The sequence below is a fragment of the Scyliorhinus torazame genome, chromosome 18, assembly GCF_047496885.1.
Source record: "Scyliorhinus torazame isolate Kashiwa2021f chromosome 18, sScyTor2.1, whole genome shotgun sequence".
NCBI classification, from domain to species: Eukaryota; Metazoa; Chordata; class Chondrichthyes; order Carcharhiniformes; family Scyliorhinidae; genus Scyliorhinus; species Scyliorhinus torazame.
In genome coordinates, this window is record NC_092724.1 from 22,809,998 (window position 1) to 22,836,225 (window position 26,228).

Sequence of the window (26,228 nt, forward strand, 5' to 3'; positions counted from 1 at the left end):
TATTACCCCAGTATTTATTGCCCCAGTATTTATTACTCCAGAATTTATTACCCCAGTATTTATTACTCCAGGATTTATTACCCCAGTATTTATTGCCCCAGGATTTATTGCCCCAGTATTTATTACTCCAGGATTTATTACCCCAGGATTTATTACCCCAGTATTTATTGCCCCAGTATTTATTACTCCAGGATTTATTACCCCAGTATTTATTGCCCCAGTATTTATTACTCCAGAATTTATTACCCCAGTATTTATTACTCCAGCATTTATTACCCCAGTATTTATTGCCCCAGGATTTATTACTCCAGAATTTATTACCCCAGTATTTATTACTCCAGGATTTATTACCCCGCTCTGTCCCTCCCTCTGCCTCTTCCTGACGTCAGGCTCCTGCAGCCCGGCTCATTCTGCGCTGGAACAATGGCAGTGGCTGCCGGCATCCGCGCCGCTCTCCTGCTGCTCTCGGCGGCCGCCACCTGCAGCCCAGCCGGTACCGACCCCTTCGACAGCCTCCTGGGGGACACGGCTCGGTGTCAGAGCCTGTGCCGCGAAACCTTCACCCAGGCCGGCCAGCCCAGGGTAAGGCAGCCGCTCGGCAAAGGGCAGCAACCGGAGCGACCCTGGGGCTTCGCTGTAAATGTACACGGGGGGGGAGGAAGATAGATTGGAGGAAAAGAGGATGAATGAAGATTGGACAGAGTGAGAGGGGAGAGCTGGAGGGATGAGGGGGGAGGGGGGGGGGGGGAGAGATACACTGGGCGATGGACCCAGAATTTAGCCATTTGGGTCTGGGAAGAACCAGCCAGAAATTGAATAGGGAGGAAATGTAACGCGAATCTCCCGCAGGCTGCAACCCATTTCCCACTGAATCCCTGAAAATGTCTGTGTGAGGGAGGGAATGGTCAGGGGAGGAGGAGGGGAGGGGAGGGAGGGTTGATTGATTCTTACCCCCCCCCCCCCCCCCCCCGCGATCTGTTTCTTCTGTTTTCAATCCGATTTCTCAAATCATTACCTCAATGTTTATTGAGTTTGGGGTTTATTGACCCCAGTCCAACGCCGGCATCTCCACATCAATGTTTATTGCCCGGTATTTGCAAAGCTTTGCAGTTAATGTTTGCACATATTGCGTTGGGTGTGTTTGTCCCCAGCTGCAGCACAGGTCCCATCTTGTCTCTGTGGAACAGATTGATCCCGAGGTGTATATAATGGTACCCGATTTCCATCTGGTCTCCATGCCAGGGGATGGAGAAGGGTCGATAATCGCTCTGCATTTCGCCTGATAGGCAGAGGAACATTAACGTCTGGTTTTAATCCAATCCGCGATGCAGCGACTAGGGGGATTGATTTTTCTAAGAATCTGAGTGAAACCTTATTTTTAATCCTTCAATGTGTTTTGTACATGAATTGTTAACCCTATAGTCCCCCTGGAAATGTACAAACAGTGCAATGGTACTGGGCTGTGCACAGTGGACACTCAATGCCAGCTTGCCCTAAGAGAGCTGACATCAGCTGTGTTAACAGTCTGCCACACCAATGTTAGTCTGGGTGGAGTGAAGAAACGGGTTACAACTGATTGACCATCTGCGAAGTACCTGTTTGTCCATGATGGAGCAGCAAAGGGTAGTGATCACAATTCAACATCCAGTTATCAGGCAATTTACAGCATCTACACGAGGAACAACTGCTTGTATCAGTAGTTGAGTGGAACCTGCACCCCAGTGAGAATCAGTGTGTGTGGGACCTGTACCCCAGTGAGAGTCACTGAGTGTGGAGCCCGTACCCCAGTGAGAGTCAGTGTGTGTGGAATCCTTACCCCAGTGAGAGTCAGTGTGTGTGGGACCCATACCCCAGTGAGAGTCAGTGTGTGTGGGACCCGTACCCCAATGAGAGTCAGTGTGTGTGGAACCCATACCGCAGTGAGAGTCAGTGTGTGTGGGACCCGTACCCCAATGAGAGTCAGTGTGTGTGGAACCCATACCCCAGTGAGAGTCAGTGGGTGTGGGACCCGTACCCCAGTGAGAGTCAGTGTGAGTGGAACCTGTACCCCAGTGAGAGTCAGTGTGCGTGGAACCCGTACCCCAGTCAAATTGCAGATCCTGTAGAACCCATCTCAGAGTTACAAATCTTAAAAAGTCAAGCGGAGCGTTTTGCCAGATTTTAGTTTATAAATAATAAAAATGTGCAACCAAACTAAAACCATCAGTGATGAATTTAATTGTGATGATTTTTTATTGTCCTGTGCCACACTGCGAGGGTTTACAGTGCTGAACAGTCACTTCTAGACAAGAGGGGCAGTTATGAGTGATTGACCTGCCCACACTCTCTCATTCATTGCCTTGTGTTTTGATTTCTCCTACAGGAGGCGCCGTTGAGTGCTTGTCAACGAGGCTGTCGACTGTTCTCCATTTGTCAGTTTGTGGATGGGATCAATCGCTTGAATAGCACCAGGGCTGAGTGTGAGGCAGGTAAGGATTGGTGACAGTGTTGAAAATGAAATGAAAATCGCTTATTGTCACAAGTAGGCTTCAAATGAAGTTACTGTGAAAAGCCCCTAGTCGCCACATTCCGGCGCTTGTTCGGGGAGGCTGTTACGGGCCAGCACTCTGCTCACGTGTTGAGTGTCAAGAGAGCCCAGATAGATACCAAACTTCCAAGAGAGTTCCAGATTTCCCCTCCCCTGTGCTTCCTGACATCGCCCCTGAATGGCTCTCATTTTCGAATTCTGAACTTCTGCTCCCTCCAGCACCCCAATCTGCTCTCCGTGAATCACCTACGCTTCATCCCCATGCAGCCTACCCGAATGAAGTTCAAGCTTGTCCTGATACTGAACTATTCTTCCATCAATTCATTGGCCATGAGTCTTCACCCTGGGCTCCCAGCTTCCACCTGGACCCTTCCTCTTGGGATGGGTAGGGGCTTTCCAAAGAAAGAGATTGTGATCATAGTCATAGGACAGGATTCCCCTTTTGGGAGACAAGTGTTGATGCAGGGACTGAATTGCATGTGGAGCGCCTTCCCGTTGGGAGCGCGATTGGTGGAGCAATTCAGGACCTGCTGATGGGCCAGCACTCTGCTCGCGTGAATCTCGAGCCGTTCCCATTCCCGCCGGGAGTCGGATTCGCTGGGACCGGAATTGGTGCTGGAGAGCTTGACAAACTGGAGCTGCACATTATGCACTCCATTCCACTCTCATTCCAGACAAGAAAATGGCTGCACAAAGAGCCCTCCCACCCGGTTCCTGGACTCAGACCTCGAAAGAATGCTTGACAGTGCAGGAGAGGGCAGAGCACCCTCTTCCCCAGGGTGGTCAGGAGGTTCCGGCCCAGCATTGTGAACCAGGCCTGGGAGGAAGATGCATGACCTTCTTAGGGCAGCTCGGGTGAGTCACCACCTCTATTCCCCTGGCACCACTCCAGTCCCTCGCTCCTTGCATCACCCCCCAATCCACCAGAGGCCAATCAAAACCCTCCTGTCTGTATCTCCTTTACATCCCGCCCTGCACCAAATCTCAACACCTGTAATGTCCTCTTTGTCCAGGTGTCATGCACAGACATGCCACCCCCCCCCCCCCCCCCCCCGTGTACCTCGCCTCCATGCGTCTCACCGTCTCCTTTTATGTGTCCCCGAGGAAAAGGCAGCCCATAATCGCCGGGAGCAGGAAGGAGTGGGCATCCCGAACCTCGGGGCTCTGACCCACATGAAGCAGAGAGCCGGCGAACTTAAGGAGAGCACTATCTTTGATGCGGAGGTCGTTATGCGTGAACCAAGTGAGCCCGATAGCAAGCGGTCACCCCTCTCCCACAGACCACTCCGTCCCACGATCTCATCATGTTTCCTTGTCTTTTGTCTTGCAGGGTCACCGTCAGGCCAGGCCTAATGTGGTTAGGTGAATTGGCCTTGATAAATTGCCCCTGAGGTACCTCGCCCCCAGTCAGATCCCCAGCACACCCCAGAGCACCACTCCGGGGAAGACACCAAATTTCTGTCACTGCTGTCACCTGCACCCTCCACCATCGCAGAGACTATCCCCTCGGTGGGACATTTTAGTGATGAAGCTCCTGGGTTGCCTACTGGTGCGCACGTCACACATGCTGCAGCACATCAGGTGGAGGTCGGGTCTCCTGAGGGAAGGGGCGGTCAGAGGGCTGACCAAACCCAGGAAGCAGCTGCAGTCCGGACAGGTGTTATGCTTCTGGAAAGTAGGATCCCATCACTGGTACAGAGGCAGACGCAGAACCAGGATCTACAGGGCGGGGTGTCAGCAACTTTCCAGCGCCTGCAGGTGCAGCTGGAGGAGTCCAACCGCATTCAGGTGCAGGAGATGTTGCCAACGATGCATGGCACCCAGCCCAATACTGAATGGGTGGCTTCAGCGGTAAAGCCATTGATCAAAACGTCAAAGGCTTGGGCAGACTGTGCGGTGATAGCTGAGACTCAGGATAGAGAAGCCCAGTCACAGGCAGACATGTCCTGGGCCCACATGGACCAGAGTTTGGTCCAGTCACAAAGGGTCATGGCTGAGGGTGGCGAGAGCATTGGCCGGGTGCTGACTGACCCTAGCCAGTCACAGAGGGACATGACTGAGGCAGTGAGGGGCATGGCTCATGGGGCAGTCTCAGTGCCTCATGGTTGAGGGCATCGAGACCCTGGTTCAGACAAGGATGGACCTCCATGACTGGCACTGCCAGGTGACCGTGGAGCCTCTGGAGCTCACTCTGGCCTCGCCTCCGTCCCGTGGAGTAACCTGGGGACTTCTGAGCACCCCGAGGGAGGAGGAAGTGACGGGGCCCGTGCCAGTGCCACAAACAGGGGAGGTGCTCGAACACCTCAGAGCTTCTGAATACCCCCCACCACCCACCTGACACTTTTGTACCTCATGCAGGCAGACTAAGGTGGCACCCCGTCACCTGTGGCACCAGAAAGTCAGCCGGGCCCATCCAGGTCCTCCAGAAGGACGGCCGCCAAAGTCATTTGAGGTCAGAGGGTGAGATACGCAGCAGGCCACCTCCACATCTGATATGCTGTCTGGGGTCACACATTAAAGGAGCATTAGAGCACTAGAGATAAGAAAGTTAGACACCACTTAAGTTGGCACATGTGTAGCACATAGGTTATAGGTAGGGGTCAGGGCACAATAACATACATAGTCACCATTAAACACCTTTCCACCAAAATTCTGCCCTGCTTCAATCCTCTGACTGTAGGGAGTGAGGGATGGGCTGGGTGGGGGGAGGTTGGTGGTGTGGGTGTTGGAGGATGGCACGTGGTAGGGCCTGGGGTCCACCTGGGGTCATCCTCAGAGGCAGCAAGGAACAGGGCCAGAAGCGTGAGGCCGCATTGTAGGACAGCTTACCCAATGAGTGACCCATCACCCCTCACCACCTCCATGAGGGGCTGATTTAGCACAGTGGGCTAAATAGCTGGCATTGAAAGCAGACCCAGGCAGGCCAGCAACGCAGGTTCAATTCCCGTACCAGCCTCCCCGAACAGGCGCCGGAATGTGGCGACTAGGGGCTTTTCACAGTAACTTCATTTGAAGCCTACTTGTGACAATAAGCGATTTTCATTTCATTTTCATAACCACCCCTCCCCAAAGGATATGTGGGCCTGTGAGATGGAATGGCCAGCACACATGTAGTGATCACCCGGGCAGACAGTGAAAGGTGATCCTGATGGCAGGAGTCAGACTTTGTCAAACGATGAGGAGCTCCAGAGCACATCCCACAGCGAGTCATCATCATCCTCCATCCCGTGAACAAGACCCGCTGATACTGCCAACCTAGGGCCGGCACTCTGTAGTGATGCTGGTAGGACCCTGGGAGGGGGAGGCGGAACTGGGGTGGTGGGATGGAGTGAATGGGAGTCGGACAGGGAAAGTGCAGTGAATGGAGGAGGGACAGGGAAGGAGTGGTTATGGGGAAGGGGGCACCACGTTGGGGGGGGGAGTATGGAGAGGTGGGACAGGGTGACAGGAGTTCCGGTGGCCAGGCCTCCTAGTTGGCAAATCTGGAGGTGATGAGGTTGTCCCGTGAGCCCACGTTGGACGGCTTGTCCTGCCAGACCAGGCTCCACACTCGGTTCTTCCTGGACACCCTCCTCATCCTCCTCGTCCGATGAGGCCTGGCGTTCTTCCTCCTCCAGTATGTCGCCCCTTTGCTGCGTGATGTTGTGCATCACAATTTAGCGTGGCCAATCCACCTCCATTCACATCTTTGGGTTGTGGGGGCGAAACCCACGCAAACACGGGGAGAATGTGCAAACTCCACACGGACAGTGACCCAGAGCCGGGATCGAACCTGGGACCTCGGCGCCGTGAGGCAGCAAAGCTAACCACTGTGCCACCGTGCTGCCCCTCATGAGCGCCCCGCCCCTCCCCCCTCCGATGTGTGGCCTTCCAACACTGGACCACGGTCCCCATCAGAGTAGCCTATGATGTGGGGAGCCTCTATCCTCACCACCCACCCCTGTCAACAGGAGTACCAGTGGCTGCCGTAACGCGTGTCATTGATAGACTCTGTGGTCCCTATCCTGTTTCCCCAGACTGTGGGTCTCCTCACTGGGTAGGCTGTGTGTTATCCCGCCAGCAGGGTGGCATCTGGTTGTGCAGTGGAAAGCGCCGGGCGCGAACATCAGTTTTTTGCCAGACACCCAGGGCGAGAGGGTCGGAGAATCGCCGGGGGCCGGCGTGAATCCCGCCCCCGCCGGTTGCCGAATTCTCTGGCACCGGAGATTCGGCGGGGGGCGGGAATTGCGCCGCGCCGGTTGGCGGGCACCCCCCCCCCCCGCCCCCCCGCGATTCTCCGGCCCGGATGGGCCGAAGTCCCGCTGCTAGAATGCCTGTCCCGCCGGCGTGGATTAAACCACCTACCTTACCGGCGGGGCAAGGCGGCGCGGGCGGGCTCCGGGGTCCTGGGGGGGGCGCGGGGCGATCTGGCCCCGGGGGGTGCCCCCACGGTGGCCTGGCCTGCGATCGGGGCCCACCGATCCGCGGGCGGGCCTGTGCCGTGGGGGCACTCTTTTCCTTCCGCCTTCGCCATGGTCTCCACCATGGCGGAGGCGGAAGAGACCCCCTCCACAGCGCATGCGCGGGGATGCCGTGAGCGGCCGCTGACGCTCCCGCGCATGCGCCGCCCGGCAATGTCTTTTCCGCGCCAGCTGGCGGGGCATTCCGCCAGCTGGCAGGGCGGAAAATCAGTCCGGCGCGGGCCTAGACCCTCAAGGTTAGGGCTCAGCCCCCCAAGATGTGGAGGATTCCGCACCTTTGGGGCGGCGCGATGCCCGACTGATTTGCGCCGTTTTTGGCGCCGGTCGGCGGACACCGCGCTGATACCGGAGAATTTCGCCCCCAATCACTGCCCAATCATGACTCACGTTTCCAGCTTCACAGGGTAGAGAATTCAGCCCCTAATAGTTTTACGGCACATCGTGTCTGTGCTGTCCATCAAGCACCTACTATGCATAGAATCCCTACAGGGCAGAAGGAGGCCATTCAGCCCATCGAATCTGCACAGACGATTTGAAGGAGCACCCTACCTACACCCACATCCCTACTCTAACCTCCGTGACCCAGTAACCCCACCTAAGGGGCAATTTATCAAGGCCAATTCACCTAACCACATCTTTGGACTGTGGGAGGACACCAGAGCACCCGGAGGAAACCCACGCAGACACGGGGAGGATGTGCAAACTCCACACTGACAGTTACCCAGTTGAAACTGGTCCCGTGGCGCTGTGAGGCCGCGGTGCTAACCACAGTAACAAGTGCTCGGCTAAATGCTTCTTAAATATTGCAAGGGTTCCCGTCTCTATCACCCTTTCAGGGCAGAGAGTTTCAAATTCCCTCCATCTTCTGAGTGAAACCATTTTTCATCAAATCCCCTCTAAATCTCCTGCCCCTTACCTTCAATCTATGCCCCCTGGTCATTGAACCCTCTACTAAGGGGAAAGAAGAATTTTTGTCCACCCTATCTATGTCCCTCATAATTGTGCACCTCTCGATCAGTTCCCCCCTCCGTCTTCTCTGCTCCTAAGGAAAGCAACCCCAGCCTAACCAGCTTCTCTTCATAGCTGAAACGCTCCAGTCCAGGCAACATCCTGGCAAATCTCCTCTGCGCCCTCTCTCGTGCAATCACACCCTTCCTGCAGTGTAGAGACCAGAACAACACAGTACTCCAGCTGTGGTCTAACCAGACTTTATTCAGCTCCACCATAACATCCCTGCTCTTGTATTCTATGCCTCGGCTAACCCAGGCAAGTATCCCATGTGCCTACTTAACCACCTTATCCACCTGTCCTGCTGCCGTCAGGACATGTAACCCCCAAGGCCCCTCTGGTCCTCTGTACTTCCCAGTGTCCGACCGTTGATTGTGTGTACTTGTGTTTACAGCATGTTTGGAGGCTTACACTCAGATGGAGCAGCAGTACGGCTGCAACACTGGCTGCAGAGATCAGTTCTTCGAGGCAGAGAAGAGACAGAAGCAGGTAACGGCCCTCACTGGCAGCGAGCGGCACATCGAGAAGGGCGAGTTGTGGCTATACAGGAAAGAACACGCTGGAGGACATTCCACTGTCCTGTTCAAACACATGGGCAAAACGGCAGGGGGGTGGGGAAGACAGAGAGTGGACAGATTTGAGGGGCAGCAGGAGGCGCTGTTCAGCCATTCTGTCACCATCTCAGGACATCGCAAGATTCATTCCAGACAAAAAAAGTACTTTTTGAATATTAGTCACTGTTTATAAAATAAGATAAAGGGCCAGCCAGGGTGAACTGAATTATTCTTCCATCATTTCCACCTGGTCAGGATACCACACGTAGCAATGGAATAGTGTTCACCAGGTAGGATGTCGATTTAATGATTTGATGTTTCATATGAAAGAAGGCACCTCCAACCTTGCAACACTCCCTCAGTACCTACCCTCCGACAGTGCAGCACTCCCTCAGTACTGACCCTCTGACAGTGCAGCACTCCCTCAGTACTGACCCTCTGACAGTGCAGCATTCCCTCAGTACCTACCCTCCGACAGTGCAGCACTCCCTCAGTACTGACCCTCTGACAGTGCAGCACTCCCTCAGTACTGACCCTCTGACAGTGCAGCACTCCCTCAGTACTGACCCTCTGACAGTGCAGCACTCCCTCAGTACTGACCCTCTGACAGTGCAGCACTCCCTCAGTACTGACCCTCTGACAGTGCAGCACTCCCTCAGTACTGACCCTCTGACAGTGCAACACTCCCTCAGTACTGACCCTCTGACAGTGCAGCACTACCTCAGTACTGACCCTCTGACAGTGCAGCACTCCCTCAGTACTGACCCTCTGACAGTGCAGCACTACCTCAGTACTGACCCCTGACAGTGCAGCACTCCCTCAGTACTGACCCTCTGACAGTGCAGCACTCCCTCAGTACTGACCCTCTGACAGTGCAACACTCCCTCAGTACTGACCCTCTGACAGTGCAGCACTACCTCAGTACTGACCCTCTGACAGTGCAGCACTCCCTCAGTACTGACCCTCTGACAGTGCAGCACTACCTCAGTACTGACCCTCTGACAGTGCAGCACTCCCTCAGTACTGACCCTCTGACAGTGCAGCACTCCCTCAGTACTGACCCTCTGACAGTGCAGCACTCCCTCAGTACTGACCCTCTGACAGTGCAGCACTCCCTCAGTACTGACCCTCTGACAGTGCAGCATTCCCTCAGTACCTACCCTCCGACAGTGCAGCACTCCCTCAGTCCTGACCCTCTGACAGTGCAGCACTCCCTCAGTACTGACTCTCTGACAGTGCAGCACTCCCTCAGTACTGACCCTCTGACAGTGCAGCACTCCCTCAGTACTGACCCTCTGACAGTGCAGCACTCCCTCAGTACTGACCCTCTGACAGTGCAGCACTCCCTCAGTACTGACCCTCTGACAGTGCAACACTCCCTCAGTACTGACCCTCTGACAGTGCAGCACTACCTCAGTACTGACCCTCTGACAGTGCAGCACTCCCTCAGTACTGACCCTCTGACAGTGCAGCACTCCCTCAGTACTGACACTCTGACAGTGCAGCACTCCCTCAGTACTGACCCTCTGACAGTGCAGCACTCCCTCAGTACTGACCCTCTGACAGTGCAACACTCCCTCAGTACTGACCCTCTGACAGTGCAGCACTACCTCAGTACTGACCCTCTGACAGTGCAGCACTCCCTCAGTACTGACCCTCTGACAGTGCAGCACTACCTCAGTACTGACCCTCTGACAGTGCAGCACTCCCTCAGTACTGACCCTCTGACAGTGCAGCACTCCCTCAGTACTGACCCTCTGACAGTGCAACACTCCCTCAGTACTGACCCTCTGACAGTGCAGCACTACCTCAGTACTGACCCTCTGACAGTGCAGCACTCCCTCAGTACTGACCCTCTGACAGTGCAGCACTACCTCAGTACTGACCCTCTGACAGTGCAGCACTCCCTCAGTACTGACCCTCTGACAGTGCAGCACTCCCTCAGTACTGACCCTCTGACAGTGCAGCACTCCCTCAGTACTGACCCTCTGACAGTGCAGCACTCCCTCAGTACTGACTCTGTGACAGTGCAGCACTCCCTCAGTACTGACCCTCTGACAGTGCAGCACTACCTCAGTACTGACCCTCTGACAGTGCAGCTCTCCCTCAGTACTGACCCTCTGACAGGGCAGCACACCCTCAGTGCTGCAGTGGGAATGTCAGTCTGGATTATTTGCTCAAGTGAGGGAGCATGGTGTCACAATGGTTAGCACTGCTGCCTCACAGGGCCAGGGTCCGGGGTTCAATTCTAGCCTCGGGTAATAATAATATTCTTTATTGTCACAAGTAGGCTTACATTAACACTGCAATGAAGTTACTGTGAAAAGCCCCATTCCGGCGCCTGTTCGGGTACATGAGGGGAGAATTCAGAATGTCCAAATTACCTAACAGCATGTCTTTCGGGACTTGTGGGAGGAAACCAGAGCACCCGGAGGAAACCCACGTAAGCCTCGAACATGCAGACTCTGCACAGTGACCCAAGCCGGGAATTGAACCTGGGACCCTGGTGCTGTGAAGCCATAGTGCTAACCACTATGTTACCATTCTGTAACTGTGTGGAGTTTTCACTTTCCCCCCGTGTCTGCATGGGTTTGCTCCGGGTGCTCCGCTTTCCTACCACAGTCCAAAGAAGTGTGGGTAGGTGGATTGTCCATGGTAATGCTCAACGGTTAGGTGGGGTTACGGGTACGACAGCACGGTAGCGCAGTGGTTAGCACTGCTGCCTCACGGCACCGAGGTCCCAGGTTCGATCCCGGCTCAGGGTCACTGTCTGTGCGGAGTTTGCACATTCTCCCTGTGGGTTTCGCCCCCACAACCCAAAAATGTGCAGGGTAGGTTGATTGGCCACGCTAAATTGCCCCTTAATTGGAAAAGATTAATTGGGTACTCTAAATTGATTTTATAAACGGTGGGGTTGCGGGTGAGTAGGCCTAGGTAGGGTGCACATTCAGAGAATTGGTGCAGACTCGATGGGCCGAATGGCCTCCTTCTGCACTATAGAGATCCTATCATTCTCTGAAGTCTCTGCAGTGGGGTTTGAAGCAATGGGTCTTTTTATTCCTCTACTTGTAAGGTAACCTCCCAGTCCGTTAATTCCCTGCCTGAGTTTTCGGTTAATGCCCGGCCTGTTGTTAGTTCGCTCTGTGTTTAATGAAAGTCCAAGCTGCAGAGGTTTCAGTGTGGAAAGTCACTGTGGCAGCTCTCTGACACTTGGTACCCTGTCGAGCTCCAATACATCACAATCCCTCAGCTGTGTTCTTGTACCTTTAGAGCCATGCTCAATGGTTCAGATTTCCAGGTGTTACTCAGGAGGCTGTTTGTTTAATAGGCTTGGGCTGACAAGTGGCAATATCTTTCAAGTGCCAGACAATGACCATCTCCAACGAGAGAGAATGTAACCATTGTTTTTGACATTCAATAGCATTACCATCGCTGAATCTCCCAGTGATCAGAAACTGAACTGGACTAGCTATTTAAATAGTGTGGCTACACGAGCAGGTGAGAGGCTGGGAACCCTGCAGTGCACTTCTCACCTTCTAACTCCCCAAAGCCTGTCCACCATGTGTAAGGCACAAGTCAGGATTGCTCGCCCTACTACAAACATTCAAACCCTCCACCCGCAACAAACAGTGGCAGCCGTGTGTACTATCTACAAGATGCACTGCACTCACTCACCGAGGTTCCTTAGACAACATCTTCCAACCCCATAACCACTGCCATCTGGAAGGAGAAGGGCAACAGACACATGGGGACCCCACCACCAGGATGTTCCCCATCAAGCCACTCACCACCTTGACTTGGAAATATATCGTCGCTCCTTCACTGTCGCTGGGTCAAAATCCTAGAACTCCTTCCCTAACAGCACCATGGGTGTACCTACACCTCGGGGACTGCAGCGGTTCACCACCACCTTTTGAAGGGCAAATAGGGATGGGCAACAAATGCTGGCCTAACCAGCGATATCTACATCCTGTAAATGAATAAAAAAGACAAGATTTTTGGAAGATGCTAATCCAGTAATCAGACTTCTCCAGTAATCAGACTTTCCCCCCAGGAGCTCCTGACCAGCTGACTGCTCCCTGGGACTCAGAACCTCAGTCAGGGGTCAGCTGGTAGTGAAGACTGTGTTGCAAGGCAGTCCCATCCTCTCTCCCCTCCCCTACAGTGAAACACAATGCTCGGGCCTGATGTTATTGCTCAGTGAATATCACTCTCATGATAATTCTGATCTTTGTGTTCAACTCCCTCCTTGATTTTGACCTGCCCTATCTCTGCCCCACCCTATCTCTGCCCCACACCTCACCGAGATCTCTGTGTTCCTCTGATTCAGCCCTCTTTTTTTTTTTTTTTGTAACCTTGCGATCCTCCAGTGGCCATGCTTCCAGCTCTCTGGGCTCCCTTTTCCGAGGGCAGTTCAGAGTTGACCACTTTGCTGTGGGTCTGGAGTCACCTGTAGGCCAGAGCAGGAATGAGGGCAGATGTCCCTCCCTAAAAGGCTTTAATGAACCAGATGGATTTTTACCACAATCGATAATGGTTTCCTGGTTATCGTTAATGAGACTAGCTTCTATATTTATTAATTGAATTTAAATTCCACCAGCTGCCGTGGTGGGATTTGAACCCGAATCCCCAAGACATTAGCCTGGGCCTCTGAACCACTAGTTCAGTGACATTGCCACTAAACCAACATCTCCCTATAAATATCAAGAACACAGCTCATAGGTGTTTGTAGGGTAAAAGTATTGAGGGTTACTGAACCAAGGTGGGTAGATTTCAGTTAGCCACGCTGTAATTAAATGGTGGACACTCACTGCCCCTATAGGTTGTATGTCCATCTTCCACTGACCACCCAGGTGGTCATTCTTCATGTCTGATGTTTGGATAGCAGACTGTTCAACTTTAGGGGGAATCACTTCTGAGGACAGTTCCTGTTTTAAAAAAATAATTTAGTGTACCCAATTCAGTTTTTCCAATTCAGGGGCAATTTAGCGTGGCCAATCCACCTACGCTGCACATCTTTTGGGCTGCGGGGACGAAACCCACGCAAACACGGGGAGAATGTGCAAAATCCACATGGGCAGTGAACCTGGGACCTCGGCGCCGTGAGGCAGCAGTGCTAACCACTGCACCGCCGTGCTGCCCTTCAGTTCCTGTTTTAACCGGGCATGTGCTCTCTGACGAGATTCATTCTTGACTTGGACCTTCTCCGCCATGTGCACTGAGGCCAATTGAAGCTCTTCCTACTGTGTCCTGGATGAGATCAACATCAGGCTGAGGCAGCTAGTCTGTCCAGCTTAGTACCGGGCGTAACGATGGGTTTGCTCGAAAAGAGTTATTATGTTAAGCTGAGAATAGATTTTGATGGAGGATGTCTCTCCCTGCCTCTTTCTAGCTCCTGACAACACCCCCTGAAGACGCGTCAATCTCCATCTTTGACTATGTATCCACCCTGTGCAATGACATTGTGAGCTCAGCTCAGAGTTTCATCTCCTCCACCTGGACCTTCTATCTGCAGGCTGATGATGGCAAAGTTGTTGTGTTCCAGGTAAAGCAATCATTGCGCTTGTCTCTCTCTCTGTCCTCCATCTCTTTCTCTGTCCTCCCTCTTTTGCTTTCCTTCTCTCTTTCTCCCTCCCTCTTATCCAACCCAGCCTTCTCGTTCACCTCACTCTTGTCGCCTCTCTTCCCCCTCTCCATAAGACGTAGGAGCAGAACTAGGCCATTCGGTCCATCGACACTGCTCCCCCATTCAATGAGATCATGACTGATCGGGTGTGATAATCCTCAACTCCATTTCCTCGCCTTATCCCCATAACCCTCGAATTCCCTTACTGATTAAAAATCTGTCTATATCAGCCTTGAGCATACTTAATGACCCAGCTTCTAAAGCTCTCTGCGGTAAAGAATTCCACAGATTCACCATCCTCTAAGAGAAGAAGTCCCTCCTCAACTCTGTCATAGATGGGTGACCCCTTACTCTGAGATTATGCCCCCTGGTCCTCGACTCTCCCACAAAGGGAAACAACCTCTCAGCATCTACCCTGTCAAGCCCCTGAGAATCCGGTATGTCTCAATAAGATCGCCTCTCATTCTTTAAAATTTTTTTTTTTAAATTTAGAGTACCCAATTCTTTTTTTCTAATTAAGGGGCAATTTAGCGTGGCCAATCCACCTACCCTGCACATCTTTGGGTTGTGGGTGTGAGGCCCACGCAGACGCGGGGAGAATATGTAAACTCCACACGGACAGTGACCCGGGACCGAGATCGAACCCGGGTCCTCAGCGCTGTGAGGTAGCAGTGCTAACCACTGTGCCACCGTGCTGCCCAGCCTCTCATTCTTCTAAACTCTTATGAGTACAGCCCAACCTACTCAATCTCTCCTTATAAGAAAATCCCTACAGACTCCGGATCATCCGCGTGAACCTTCTCTGGACTGCCTCCAATGCCAGTATATCTTCCCTTGGATAAGGAGACCAAAACTGTTCACAGTATTCCAGGTGTGGTCCAATTAGTGCCTTGTTGATTATCATAGAATTTACAGTGCAGAAGGAGGCCATTCGGCCCATCAAGTCTGCACCGGCTCTTGGAAAGAGCACCATACCTATACGGTACAGTGGGCCTATACGGTCCATACGCCACCAAATCCTTGTCCTTCTTTACAACAGCGAGATGGAAGCCTGCCCCATTGTTTGTGGCAAGACACCCCTACCCACTGCATCCTCAGTCATTCCCACCATCGACGGTGCCAGCCTCAACGGTGCTAGCCTCAACGGTGCCAGCCTATCTTTGAATCTTCTATAAAATTTGACCGGAAACCTGCCGGGCCGAGCCGCCTTCCCTGCCTGCATCCTCCCATTCGCCACCTTCACCTCCTGCTCCCCCCGCCGGCTCCTCCAACCCTGCCCTCACTGCCTCTCCCAATCTCGGACACTCCAGCCCACCCAGAAGCTCCCTCATCTCCCGCTCCTCCTCTGGTGGCTCCGACCTATACAAGTCCCTATAGAACACCTCAAACACTTTATTAATGTGTTCCAGAGCCACCATCAACTCTCCCACCTTATCCCGCACCCAAACTATCTCCCTCATCGCAGCCTCTCTTTGAAACTGACCTGCCCACTTACGCCCTTCTCCCCATACTCATAGACAAGTACAGTTGTTTGTGACTCAAGTTTCTCGCTCTCAAATTGAATGCCAAATTCTAACATATTATGGTCACTGTTTCCTCGAGGATCTTTTACTCTGAGATTGTTTATTATGCCTGCCTCATTACACATTGTAGGGGCTGGTTTAGCTCACTGGGCTAAATCGCTGGCTTTTAAAGCAGACCAAGGCAGGCCAGCAGCACGGTTCAATTCCCATACCAGCCTCCCCGAACAGGCACCGGAATGTGGCAACTAGGGGCTTTTCACAGTAACTTCATTGAAGCCTACTCGTGACAATAAGCGATTTTCATTTTCATTTTTTTCTTTCATTTTTCATTGCCAGATCCAAAAAAGCCCGATCCCTAGTTGGAACCACAACATATTGTTCTAGGAAACTGTCTAGAATACATTCTCTGAATTCTTCCTCATGGCTACCTCTAGCAATTTGATTTTCCCAACCTGCATGAAGATTAAAGTCACCCATGATTAAAGTGCTGCCTCTTTTTACATGCCTTTATTATCTCCTGATTTATTCTTCGTCCTACAGCATAGCTACTGTTTGTGGGCCTATAGACCTCTCCCACCAGTGTCGTCTTCCCCTTGCGATTTCTGACCGCCACCTATATGGATTCTAAATCTTCCAATCCAAGATCATTTCTTGCTATAGTATATATTCCATCTCGTATTAACAAAGCTACCCCACCACCCTCCTTCCTACCTGTCCTTGCGAAAGCTCACAAACCCCTGAACATTTAGTCCCCAACTTTGATCTCCTTGTAACCACATCACTGTAATGACTATAAGATCATACCCGTTAACCTTAATTTGTGTCATTAATTCATTTATTTTGTGCCGAATACGAGGTGCATTTAAGTAAAGAGCCATTAATGTTTCCTTTCTACCCGTTGACCTTATTTGTTGCTTCGCTCCACCCCACCCCCTCTATTTAGTTTAACGCCCTCTCTACTCCCCTAGCTATGCAATTTACAGTAACACTGATCCCAGCACAATTCCGATGTAGGCCGCCCATAATGGTACAGCCCCAGCTTTTCCCAATACTAATGCTAGTGCCCCACAAACAGAAACCCTCTTCTCCCACATCAGTCTTTGAGCCACATATTGTTCTCTCTAATTTTAAGTACCCTTGCCAATTTGCACATGGCTCAGGTAGCAATCCAGAGATTATAATCTTGGAGGTTCTGTTGGTTAATTTAGTGCTTAGCCCCTCAAACTCTCGCTTTCCTCGATCTACCTATGTTGTTGGTACTTACATGGACCACGACAATGATGCTCCCCATCCCACTGCAGGTTCTTGTCCAGCCTTGAATAAATGTTCCGACCCCTGGAATCGGGCAGCAGGCAACACAGCTGTCTGGACTCTGGCTCTTTGCTACAGGGAACAGAGTCAACTCCCCTTCCTATACTGTCCCCTATTACCACTACCACCATATGTGCTCCCCCCACTTGAATGGTTCCTGAACCACGGTGCCCTGGCCAGTCAACACATCCAGTGTGCAGACCCCACTCTCATCCAAACAAGGTGAAAGAACCTCAAACCCATTGGACGATTGCAGAGGCTGTCACTCCTGCACTCCTGCCCTCTGGGTCACCTCACTTGCCTCAGCTGCAGTCACACCCTCCTATTTTATCCTAACGGGTGTGACCGTCTCCTGACACCAAGCATCCAGGTAACTGTCATCCTTCCTGATGTGTCGCAGTGTCCGCAGTTCAGACTTCAGCTCAATGACTCTGAGCCAAAGCTCCTCAAGCCACAGACTTTCATAGAATTTTTCATAGAATTTACAGTGCAGAAGGAGGCCATTCAGCCCATCGAGTCTGCACCGGCTCTTGGAAAGAGCACCCTACCCAAGGTCAACACCTCCACCCTATCCCCATAACCCAGTAACCCCACCCAACACTAAGGGCAATTTTGGACACGAAGGGCAATTTAGCATGGCCAATCCACCTAACCTGCACATCTTTGGACTTGCTGCAGACGTGCTTGTCCTGGATAACACCAGTACCCCAGAGCTCCCACATGCTGCAGCTTTGACACAACACCTGTCCTGCCATTATTACTTAATTATTTCATTCAACATTTATTTTATTTAAGATATTAATTAATCTTCTCACAATCTGCAGGACAAATTTAAACCTTTGGAAAATAGACCTGGACCACTTACCAGATAGTCACTAGATACTCATCAGCAGCACACCTTCTCTCCTGTGGAACATCACAAACCAATTCCTACAGGGTGAAAATGTGAGAAAAGCAAAGGAGTACGTCCCTCCGCTCCTCACAAACTTCCTCTTCTCACCAAACATCCACATTCTGCGCAAAGCTGCATTCAGTGCTGGTCACACAACGTGACTGAATCTGAACAAAGAGACTGGCTGAGCAGAGACCAGTTCAAACCAGTTTCCCTAATTGCCTCCCTCAGCTGCTGCCAGTAGATAACTTCTCGGCCCCTGCATGAAGACTCACAAGTTACAAAAGACTTCAGTTAAATGTTAAGCATAGCGGGTGGGGAGCGAACAATAGGTGGGAGATTGTCTGGCGCCAAGGGCGATGGCCACCAAGCTAGCTGGGCGGGCTAGTTTATGGAAGCGTAGTGGGGGGTGAACAGATGCTAGGCTTATCAAAGGGGCTGATTTATTTTGTGCTGTTACTAGGGGGGGCGGGGGGGGGGGGGGGAGAGGGGGAAAATGTTCTTCTGATGAGGGAGGGACTTTTGCTGAGGGACAGTGAGGAGGCCGGGGGTGGAGGCTGCTTGGGGGCTGGCCGGTGGAGGTGTGGGGCACGGGCTGGCAACAGGCCCAAGAGAAGGAATGGCTGATCGGCAAAGTGAGGGGAGGGGGGGGGGGGGGGCGATGAGCCCCCCCCAACTAGACTGATCACCTGGAATGTAAGAGGGCTCAATGGGCCGGTCAAGAGGGCACACGTGTTCGCGCATTTGAGAGGACTGAAGGCGGACGTGGTAATGCTGCAGGAGACGCACCTTGGAGCAACTGACCAGATTAGGTTAAGGAAAGGTTGGGTCGGAGAGGTTTTTCATTCGGGACTGGACTCTAAGACCAGGGGGGTTGCGATTCTGATCAACAAGTGGTCGGTGTTTGAGGCAGGAAGAATAGATTCGGATGTGGGAGGCCGGTACATTATGGTCAGTGGGAAACTGGAGGGGGTGCAGGTGCTAATAGTGAATGTGTATGCGCCAAACTGGGATGATGTAGAGTTTATAAAGAGGATGCTGGGGAAGATACCGGAACTGGTTTCGCATAAACTGGTCACGTGAGGGGACTTTAACACCGTTATTGACCCTGGGTTAGACTGGTCACGCTCAAAAACGGGCAGGGTGCCAGCAATGGCTAAGGAGCTAAAAGGGTTCATGGAGCAGATGCGGGGCGTGGACCCATGGAGCTTTGGACAGCCAAGAGTGAAGGAGTTTTCCTTCTACTCACACGTGCATAGTACATAGAACATACAGTGCACAAGGAGGCCATTCGGCCAATCGAGTCTGCACCGACCCACTTCTGCCCTCACTTCCACCCTATGCCCGTAACCCAATGACCCCTCCTAACCTTTCTTGGTCACTAAGAGCACTTTTATTATGGCCAATCCACCTAACCTGCACGTCTTTGCATAAAGTGTACTCCCGGATCGATTTCTTTATTCTGAGCACAGCTCTACTGACGGGGGTGGTGGACATGGGGTACTCGGCGATTACAATCTCAGACCATGCCCCGCACTGGGTTGACCTACAGGTTAGTAACGACAGTAATCAGCACCCGCACTGGAGGTTAGACATGGGGCTTTTAGCGGACGAGGAGGTGTGCGGGCGGTTGAGAAAATGTATTCAGAATTACCTGGAGGTCAGTGACACGGGGGAAATTTCGGCAGTGGTGGTCTGGGAGGCACTGAAGACGGTGGTTAGAGGGGAGCTGATCTCGATACAGGGCCCACAGGGAGAAGGTAGACAGGACAGGGACGGACCGACTGGTAAAGGAGATACTACAGGTCGACAGGAGATATGCGGGGACCACAGAGGCAGGGCTTTTAAGGGAACGGCGGAGGCCACATGCGGAGTTCGGCTTGTTAACCATAGGGAGGGCGGTTGGGCAGCTGAGAAAGGCGAGGGGGGCGATTTATGAGCATGGAGAGAAGGCCAGCAGAATGCTTGCACAGCAGCTTAGAAAGAGGGAGGCAGCCACGGCGATAGGGAAAGTAAAGGATGGAGAGAGGAACCTGGTGGGAGACTCAGCAGGGGTGAATAAGGCATTTAAGGAGTTTTATAGTAGGCTGTATGGGTCGGTGCCCCCACCGGGGCCAGAGGGGATGAGGCACTTCCTCGGGGGGCTGAATTCCCCAAAGGTGGACGGGGAGCTGGTAGAAGGGCTGGGGGCCCCGATTGGGATCGAAGAGATAGCGCAGGGGCTGAAGGCCATGCAGTCGGGTAAAGCCCCGGGGCCGGATGGGTACCCAGCAGAGTTTTATAAAAAGTTCGCTGGGATATTGGGGCCGCTGTTGATGAGGACATTCAATGAGGCAATGGAGAGAGGGGTGCTTCCCACGATGATGTCACAGGCCATGATCTCGCAGATTCTGAAGCGGGATAAGGATCCGGAGCTGTGTGGGTCCTACAGGCCGATATCCCTATTGAATGTGGCCGCCAAACTGTTGGCTAAAACCTTGTTCTCTAGGATTGAAGACTGTGTTCTGGACATGATTGGGGAGGACCAGACGGGGTTCGTTAAGGGAAGGCAGTTGGTGTCCAATGTAAGAAGGTTGCTGAATGCGATCATGATGCCCCCAGAAGGTAGGGAGGTGGAGGTAGTGGTCGCAATGGACGCAGAGAAGGCTTTTGAATGAGTAGAATGGGAATATCTGTGGGAGTTACTGGGACGGTTCAGATTTGGACGGGGCTTTATTGACTGGGTCAGGTTGCTGTATCAGGCTCCTGTGGCGAGCGTACGGACGAATGGGACATCGGGCTATTTTAGGCTACACCGGGGGACGAGACAGGGATGCCCCCTCTCACCACTGTTGTTCGCGCTAGCTATAGAGCTGCTGGCAATTATGCTGAGAGCTTCAAGGGGCTGGAAGGGATTGGTCCGGGGGGAGTGGAACACAGAGTCTCGCTTTACGCTGACGACCTGCTCCTGTACGTATCGGACCCAGCAGAGGGGATGGAAGAAATCATGAGGATTCTGGGGAATTTGGCCGGTTTTTGGGGTACAAACTAAATATGGGGAAAAGTGAGATGTTTGCGATCCAGGCAAGGGTACAGGAGAGACAACTGGGGGAGCTGCCGTTTAGAGTGGTAGGGGGAAGTTTTCGGTATCTAGGCATCCAAGTGGCGCGGGAATGGGAACGGTTACACAAACTTAATCTGGCCCGTCTTGTGGACCAAATGAAGGACAATTTTCGGAGGTGGGACGCGCTCCCGTTGTCACTGGCTGGGAGGGTGCAGACGGTGAAGATGATGGTCCTTCCGAGATTCCTGTTCGTGTTTCAGTGTCTCCCCATCTTTATTCCGAGGTCCTTTTTTAAACGGGTTAACAAAGTTATTACTGACTTTGTATGGGCGGGCAAGACCCCGCGAGTAAAACAGGGGGTGATTGAGCGGAGCCAGGGAGAGGGCGGGCTGGCGCTGCCCAACTTCAGTAATTACTATTGGGCAACGAATATAGCCATGATCAGGAAGTGGGTGGTGGGGGGAGGGTCGGTGTGGGAGCGAATGGAGGCGGCATCATGTAAGGGCAGCAGCTTGGGGGCGTTGATAACGGCGCCTCTGCCGTTCCCGCCGGCACAGTACTCCACCAGCCCCGTGGTGGTGGCAGCCCTGACAGTCTGGGGGCAATGGAGGAGACATGTGGGAGCGGAGAGAGCATCGGTCTGGTCCCCAATCTGTAACAATCACCGGTTTGCCCCGGGAAGGATGGAGGGGGGTTTCGGAGGATGGCAGAGGGCAGGATTTGAGAGGATGGGGGATATGTTTATGGACGGGAGCTGTCCTAGTTTGAGGGAGCTGGAGGAGAAATTTGCATTGGCGAGGGGAAACAAATTTAGGTAGCTGCAGGTGCGGGACTTCCTACGCAGGCAGGTCTCAACCTTCCCGCTCCTACCACCAAGGGAGATTCAGGATAGGGTAGTTGCCAGAGTGTGGGTGGGAGAAGGGAAGGTCTCCGACATCTATAAGGAGCACATGGGGTCAGAGGACATGCAGACTGAGGACCTGAAGCGCAAGTAGGAGGAGGAGTTGGGCGGAGAGATAGACGATGGTCTCTGGGCAGAGGCGTTGAGTAGAGTCAACGCGTCCACAACAGGTGCCAGGCTCAGCCATTCACAGTTCAAGGCTGTTCACGGGGCTCACATGACAGTGGCCCTGATGAGCAGGTTCTTTGGGGTTGAGGACAGGTGCGCAAGGTTTTGGGGGGGGGGGGGGGGCAGCGAACCATGTTCACATGTTTTGGACATGACCAAAGCTCAGGGGATTTTGGCAGGGGTTTGCGGATGTCATGTCCACGGTGTTAAAAACAAGGGTGGCGCTGAGTCTGGAGGTGGTAATATTCGGGGTCTCGGAAGACCCGGGAATCCAGGAGGAGAAAGAGGCAGACGTTATGGCCTTTGCTTCCCTGGTAGCCCGGAGACGGATATTATTAGCTTGGAGGGACTCAAAGCCCCCGAAGTCGGAGACCTGGCTATCGGACACGGCTAGCTTTCTCTGTTTGGAGAAAATCAAAGGTCGCCTTGAGAAGGTCACTGTTAGGGGTTCACCCGGAAATGGCAACCGTTCGTCAACTTCTTTGCAGAAAATTAAAACGTCAGCAGAAGGGGGGGGGGGAGGGTGGTTCGTTTAGATTAGAGTAGGGGGGGTTAATAAAGGGTGGGATCCGTAAGGGAGGAAGCAGGCTTTTTGCACTATGTTTATAGACTAATGTATGTTGTTTATTTTGTCGTTGTAAAACCAAAAATAGGTCAATAAAATGTTTTGCTCTCTCCCGTCAGTCCAACCCTCATTCCCTGCCTTCTCTCCCTCGCTCAGTCCCCTCACCTCTACCTCCCATCCCTCTCTCTTCCCTCCCTCCCCGTATTCCCTCCCTCGCTCCCTCCCTCCACACACTCCTCTCGTTCACTCCCCCATGCGCCCTCCTTCCCACCATCCCCCCCTCCCTCGCTCTCTCTCACGCACCCGCCTCGCACCCCTCCCGCCCTGGCACCCTGGCCCGCTCGTCCGGCCTTCGCACTCTCCCACCCTCGCACTCTCCCGCCCTCGCCCTCTCCCGCCCTCGCCCTCTCGCGCCCTCGCCCTCTCGCGCCCCTCGCCCTCTCGCGCGCCCTCGCCCTCTCGCGCCCTCGCCCTCTCGCGCCCTCGCCCTCTCGCGCCCTCGCCCTCTCGCGCCCTCGCCCTCTCGCGCCCTCGCCCTCTCGCGCCCTCGCCCTCTCGCGCCCTCGCCCTCTCGCGCCCTCGCCCTCTCGCGCCCTCGCCCTCTGCGCCCCTCGCCCTCTGCGCCCCTCGCCCTCTCGCGCCCTCGCCCTCTCCCGCCCTCGCCCTCTCGCGCCCTCGCCCTCTCGCGCCCTCGCCCTCTCGCGCCCTCGCCCTCTCGCGCCCCTCGCCCTCTCGCGCCCTCGCCCTCTCGCGCCCTCGCCCTCTCGCCGCCCTCGCCCCTCTCGCGCCCTCGCCCTCTCCCGCCCTCTCCCGCCCTCGCCCTCTCCCGCCCTCTCCCGCCCTCGCCCTCTCCCGCCCCCCTCGCCCCCCCCCCGCCCCGTTCCCGCCCTCGCCCTCTCCCGCCCTCGGCCCTCTCCGCGGCCCCTCGCCCTCTCGCGCCCTCGCCCTCTCGCGCCCTCGCCCTCTCGGCCCCTCGCCCTCTCGCGCCCTCGCCCTCTCGCGCCCTCGCCCTCTCGCTGCCCTCGCCCTCTCGCGCCCTCGCCCTCTCGCGCCCTCGCCCTCTCGCGCCCTCGCCCTCTCGCGCCCCTCGCCCTCTCGCGCCCTCGCCCCTCTCGCGCCCTCGCCCTCTTCGCGCCCTCGCCCTCTCGCGCCCTCGCCCTCTCGCGCCCTCGCCCTCTCGCTGCCCTCGCCCTCTCGCGCCCTCGCCCTCTCGCGCCTCGCCCTCTCCCGGCCTCGCCCCCTCCCGGCCTCGCCCCCTCCCGGCCTCGCCCCCTCCCGGCCTCGCCCCCCTCCCGGCCTCGCCCCTCCCCGGCCTCGCCCCCTCCCCGGCCCTCGCCCTCTCCCGGCCTCGCCCTCTCCGGCCTCGCCCTCTCCCGGCCTCGCCCCGCTCCCGCCCTCGCCCCGCTCCCGCCCTCGCCCTCTCCCGCCCTCGCCCTCTCCCGCCCTCGCCCTCTCCCGCCCCCTCGCCCTCTCCCGCCCTCGCCCTCTCCCGCCCTCGCCCTCTCCCGCCCTCGCCCCTCTCCCGCCCTCGCCCTCTCCCGCCCTCGCCCTCTCCCGCCCTCGCCCTCTCCCGCCCTCGCCCTCTCCCGCCCTCGCCCCTCTCCCGCCCTCGCCCTCTCCCGCCCTCGCCCTCTCCCGCCCTCGCCCTCGCCCTCTCCCGCCCTCGCCCTCTCCCGCCCTCGCCCTCTCCCGCCCTCGCCCTCTCCCGCCCTCGCCCTCTCCCGCCCTCGCCCTCTCCCGCCCTCGCCCTCTCCCGCCCTCGCCCTCTCCCGCCCTCGCCCTCTCCCGCCCTCGCCCTCTCCCGCCCTCGCCCTCTCCCGCCCTCGCCCTCTCCCGCCCTCGCCCTCTCCCGCCCTCGCCCTCTCCCGCCCTCGCCCTCTCCCGCCCTCGCCCTCTCCCGCCCTCGCCCTCTCCCGCCCTCGCCCTCTCCCGCCCTCGCCCTCTCCCGCCCTCGCCCTCTCCCGCCCTCGCCCTCTCCCGCCCTCGCCCTCTCCCGCCCTCGCCCTCTCCCGCCCTCGCCCTCTCCCGCCCTCGCCCTCTCCCGCCCTCGCCCTCTCCCGCCCTCGCCCTCTCCCCGCCCTCGCCCTCTCCCGCCCTCGCCCTCTCCCGCCCTCGCCCTCTCCCGCCCTCGCCCTCTCCCGCCCTCGCCCTCTCCCGCCCCTCGCCCTCTCCCGCCCTCGCCCTCTCCCGCCCTCGCCCTCTCCCGCCCTCGCCCTCTCCCGCCCTCGCCCTCTCCCGCCCTCGCCCTCTCCCGCCCTCGCCCTCTCCCGCCCTCGCCCTCTCCCGCCCTCGCCCTCTCCCGCCCTCGCCCTCTCCCGCCCTCGCCCTCTCCCGCCCTCGCCCTCTCCCGCCCTCGCCCTCTCCCGCCCTCGCCCTCTCCCGCCCTCGCCCTCTCCCGCCCTCGCCCTCTCCCGCCCTCGCCCTCTCCCGCCCTCGCCCTCTCCCGCCCTCGCCCTCTCCCGCCCTCGCCCTCTCCCGCCCTCGGCCCTCTCCCGCCCTCGCCCTCTCCCGCCCTCGCCCTCTCCCGCCCTCGCCCTCTCCCGCCCTCGCCCTCTCCGCCCTCTCCCGCCCTCGCCCTCTCCCGCCCTCGCCCTCTCCCGCCCTCGCCCTCTCCCGCCCTCGCCCTCTCCCGCCCTCGCCCTCTCCCGCCCTCGCCCTCTCCCGCCCTCGCCCTCTCCCGCCCTCGCCCTCTCCCGCCCTCGCCCTCTCCCGCCCTCGCCCTCTCCCGCCCTCGCCCTCTCCCGCCCTCGCCCTCTCCCGCCCTCGCCCTCTCCCGCCCTCGCCCTCTTCCCGCCCTCGCCCTCTCCCGCCCTCGCCCTCTCCGCCCTCGCCCTCTCCCGCCCCTCGCCCTCTCCCGCCCTCGCCCTCTCCCGCCCTCGCCCTCTCCCGCCCTCGCCCCTCTCCCGCCCTCGCCCTCTCCCGCCCTCGCCCTCTCCCGCCCCTCGCCCTCTCCCGCCCTCGCCCTCTCCCGCCCCTCGCCCTCTCCCGCCCTCGCCCTCTCCCCGCCCTCGCCCTCTCCCGCCCTCGCCCCTCTCCCGCCCTCGCCCTCTCCCGCCCTCGCCCTCTCCCGCCCTCGCCCTCTCCCGCCCTCGCCCTCTCCCCGCCCTCGCCCTCCTCCCGCCCTCGCCCTCTCCCGCCCTCGCCCTCTCCCGCCCTCGCCCTCTCCCGCCCTCGCCCTCTCCCGCCCTCGCCCTCTCCCGCCCTCGCCCTCTCCCGCCCTCGCCCTCTCCCCGCCCTCGCCCTCTCCCGCCCTCGCCCTCTCCCCGCCCTCGCCCTCTCCCGCCCTCGCCCTCTCCGCCCTCGCCCTCTCCGCCTCGCCTCTCGGCCCTCGCCCTCTCCCGCCCTCGCCCTCTCCCGCCCTCGCCCCTCTCCCGCCCTCGCCCTCTCCCGCCCTCGCCCTCTCCCGCCCTCGCCCTCTCCCGCCCTCGCCCTCTCCCGCCCTCGCCCTCTCCCGCCCTCGCCCTCTCCCGCCCTCGCCCTCTCCCGCCCTCGCCCTCTCCCGCCCTCGCCCTCTCCCGCCCTCGCCCTCTCCCGCCCTCGCCCTCTCCCGCCCTCGCCCTCTCCCGCCCTCGCCCTCTCCCGCCCTCGCCCTCTCCCGCCCCTCGCCCTCTCCCGCCCTCGCCCTCTCCCGCCCTCGCCCACTCTCCCGC

At 56.5% G+C, this 26,228-nt stretch overlaps 1 protein-coding gene across 1 annotated transcript in view; it reads left to right on the plus strand.

Moving 5' to 3' along the window:
• Positions 1-396: 396 nt before the first annotated feature.
• Positions 397-26,228, plus strand: part of tmem59l (transmembrane protein 59-like) — a 45,559-nt gene continuing 19,727 nt past the window's right edge. Inside the window, exons 1-4 of the mRNA XM_072482374.1 lie at positions 397-582; positions 2,363-2,468; positions 8,390-8,484; positions 13,942-14,094. Coding sequence (XP_072338475.1) covers positions 424-582; positions 2,363-2,468; positions 8,390-8,484; positions 13,942-14,094 — 513 coding nt within the window. The 5' untranslated portion in view covers positions 397-423. The remainder of the gene's footprint in view (positions 583-2,362; positions 2,469-8,389; positions 8,485-13,941; positions 14,095-26,228) is intronic.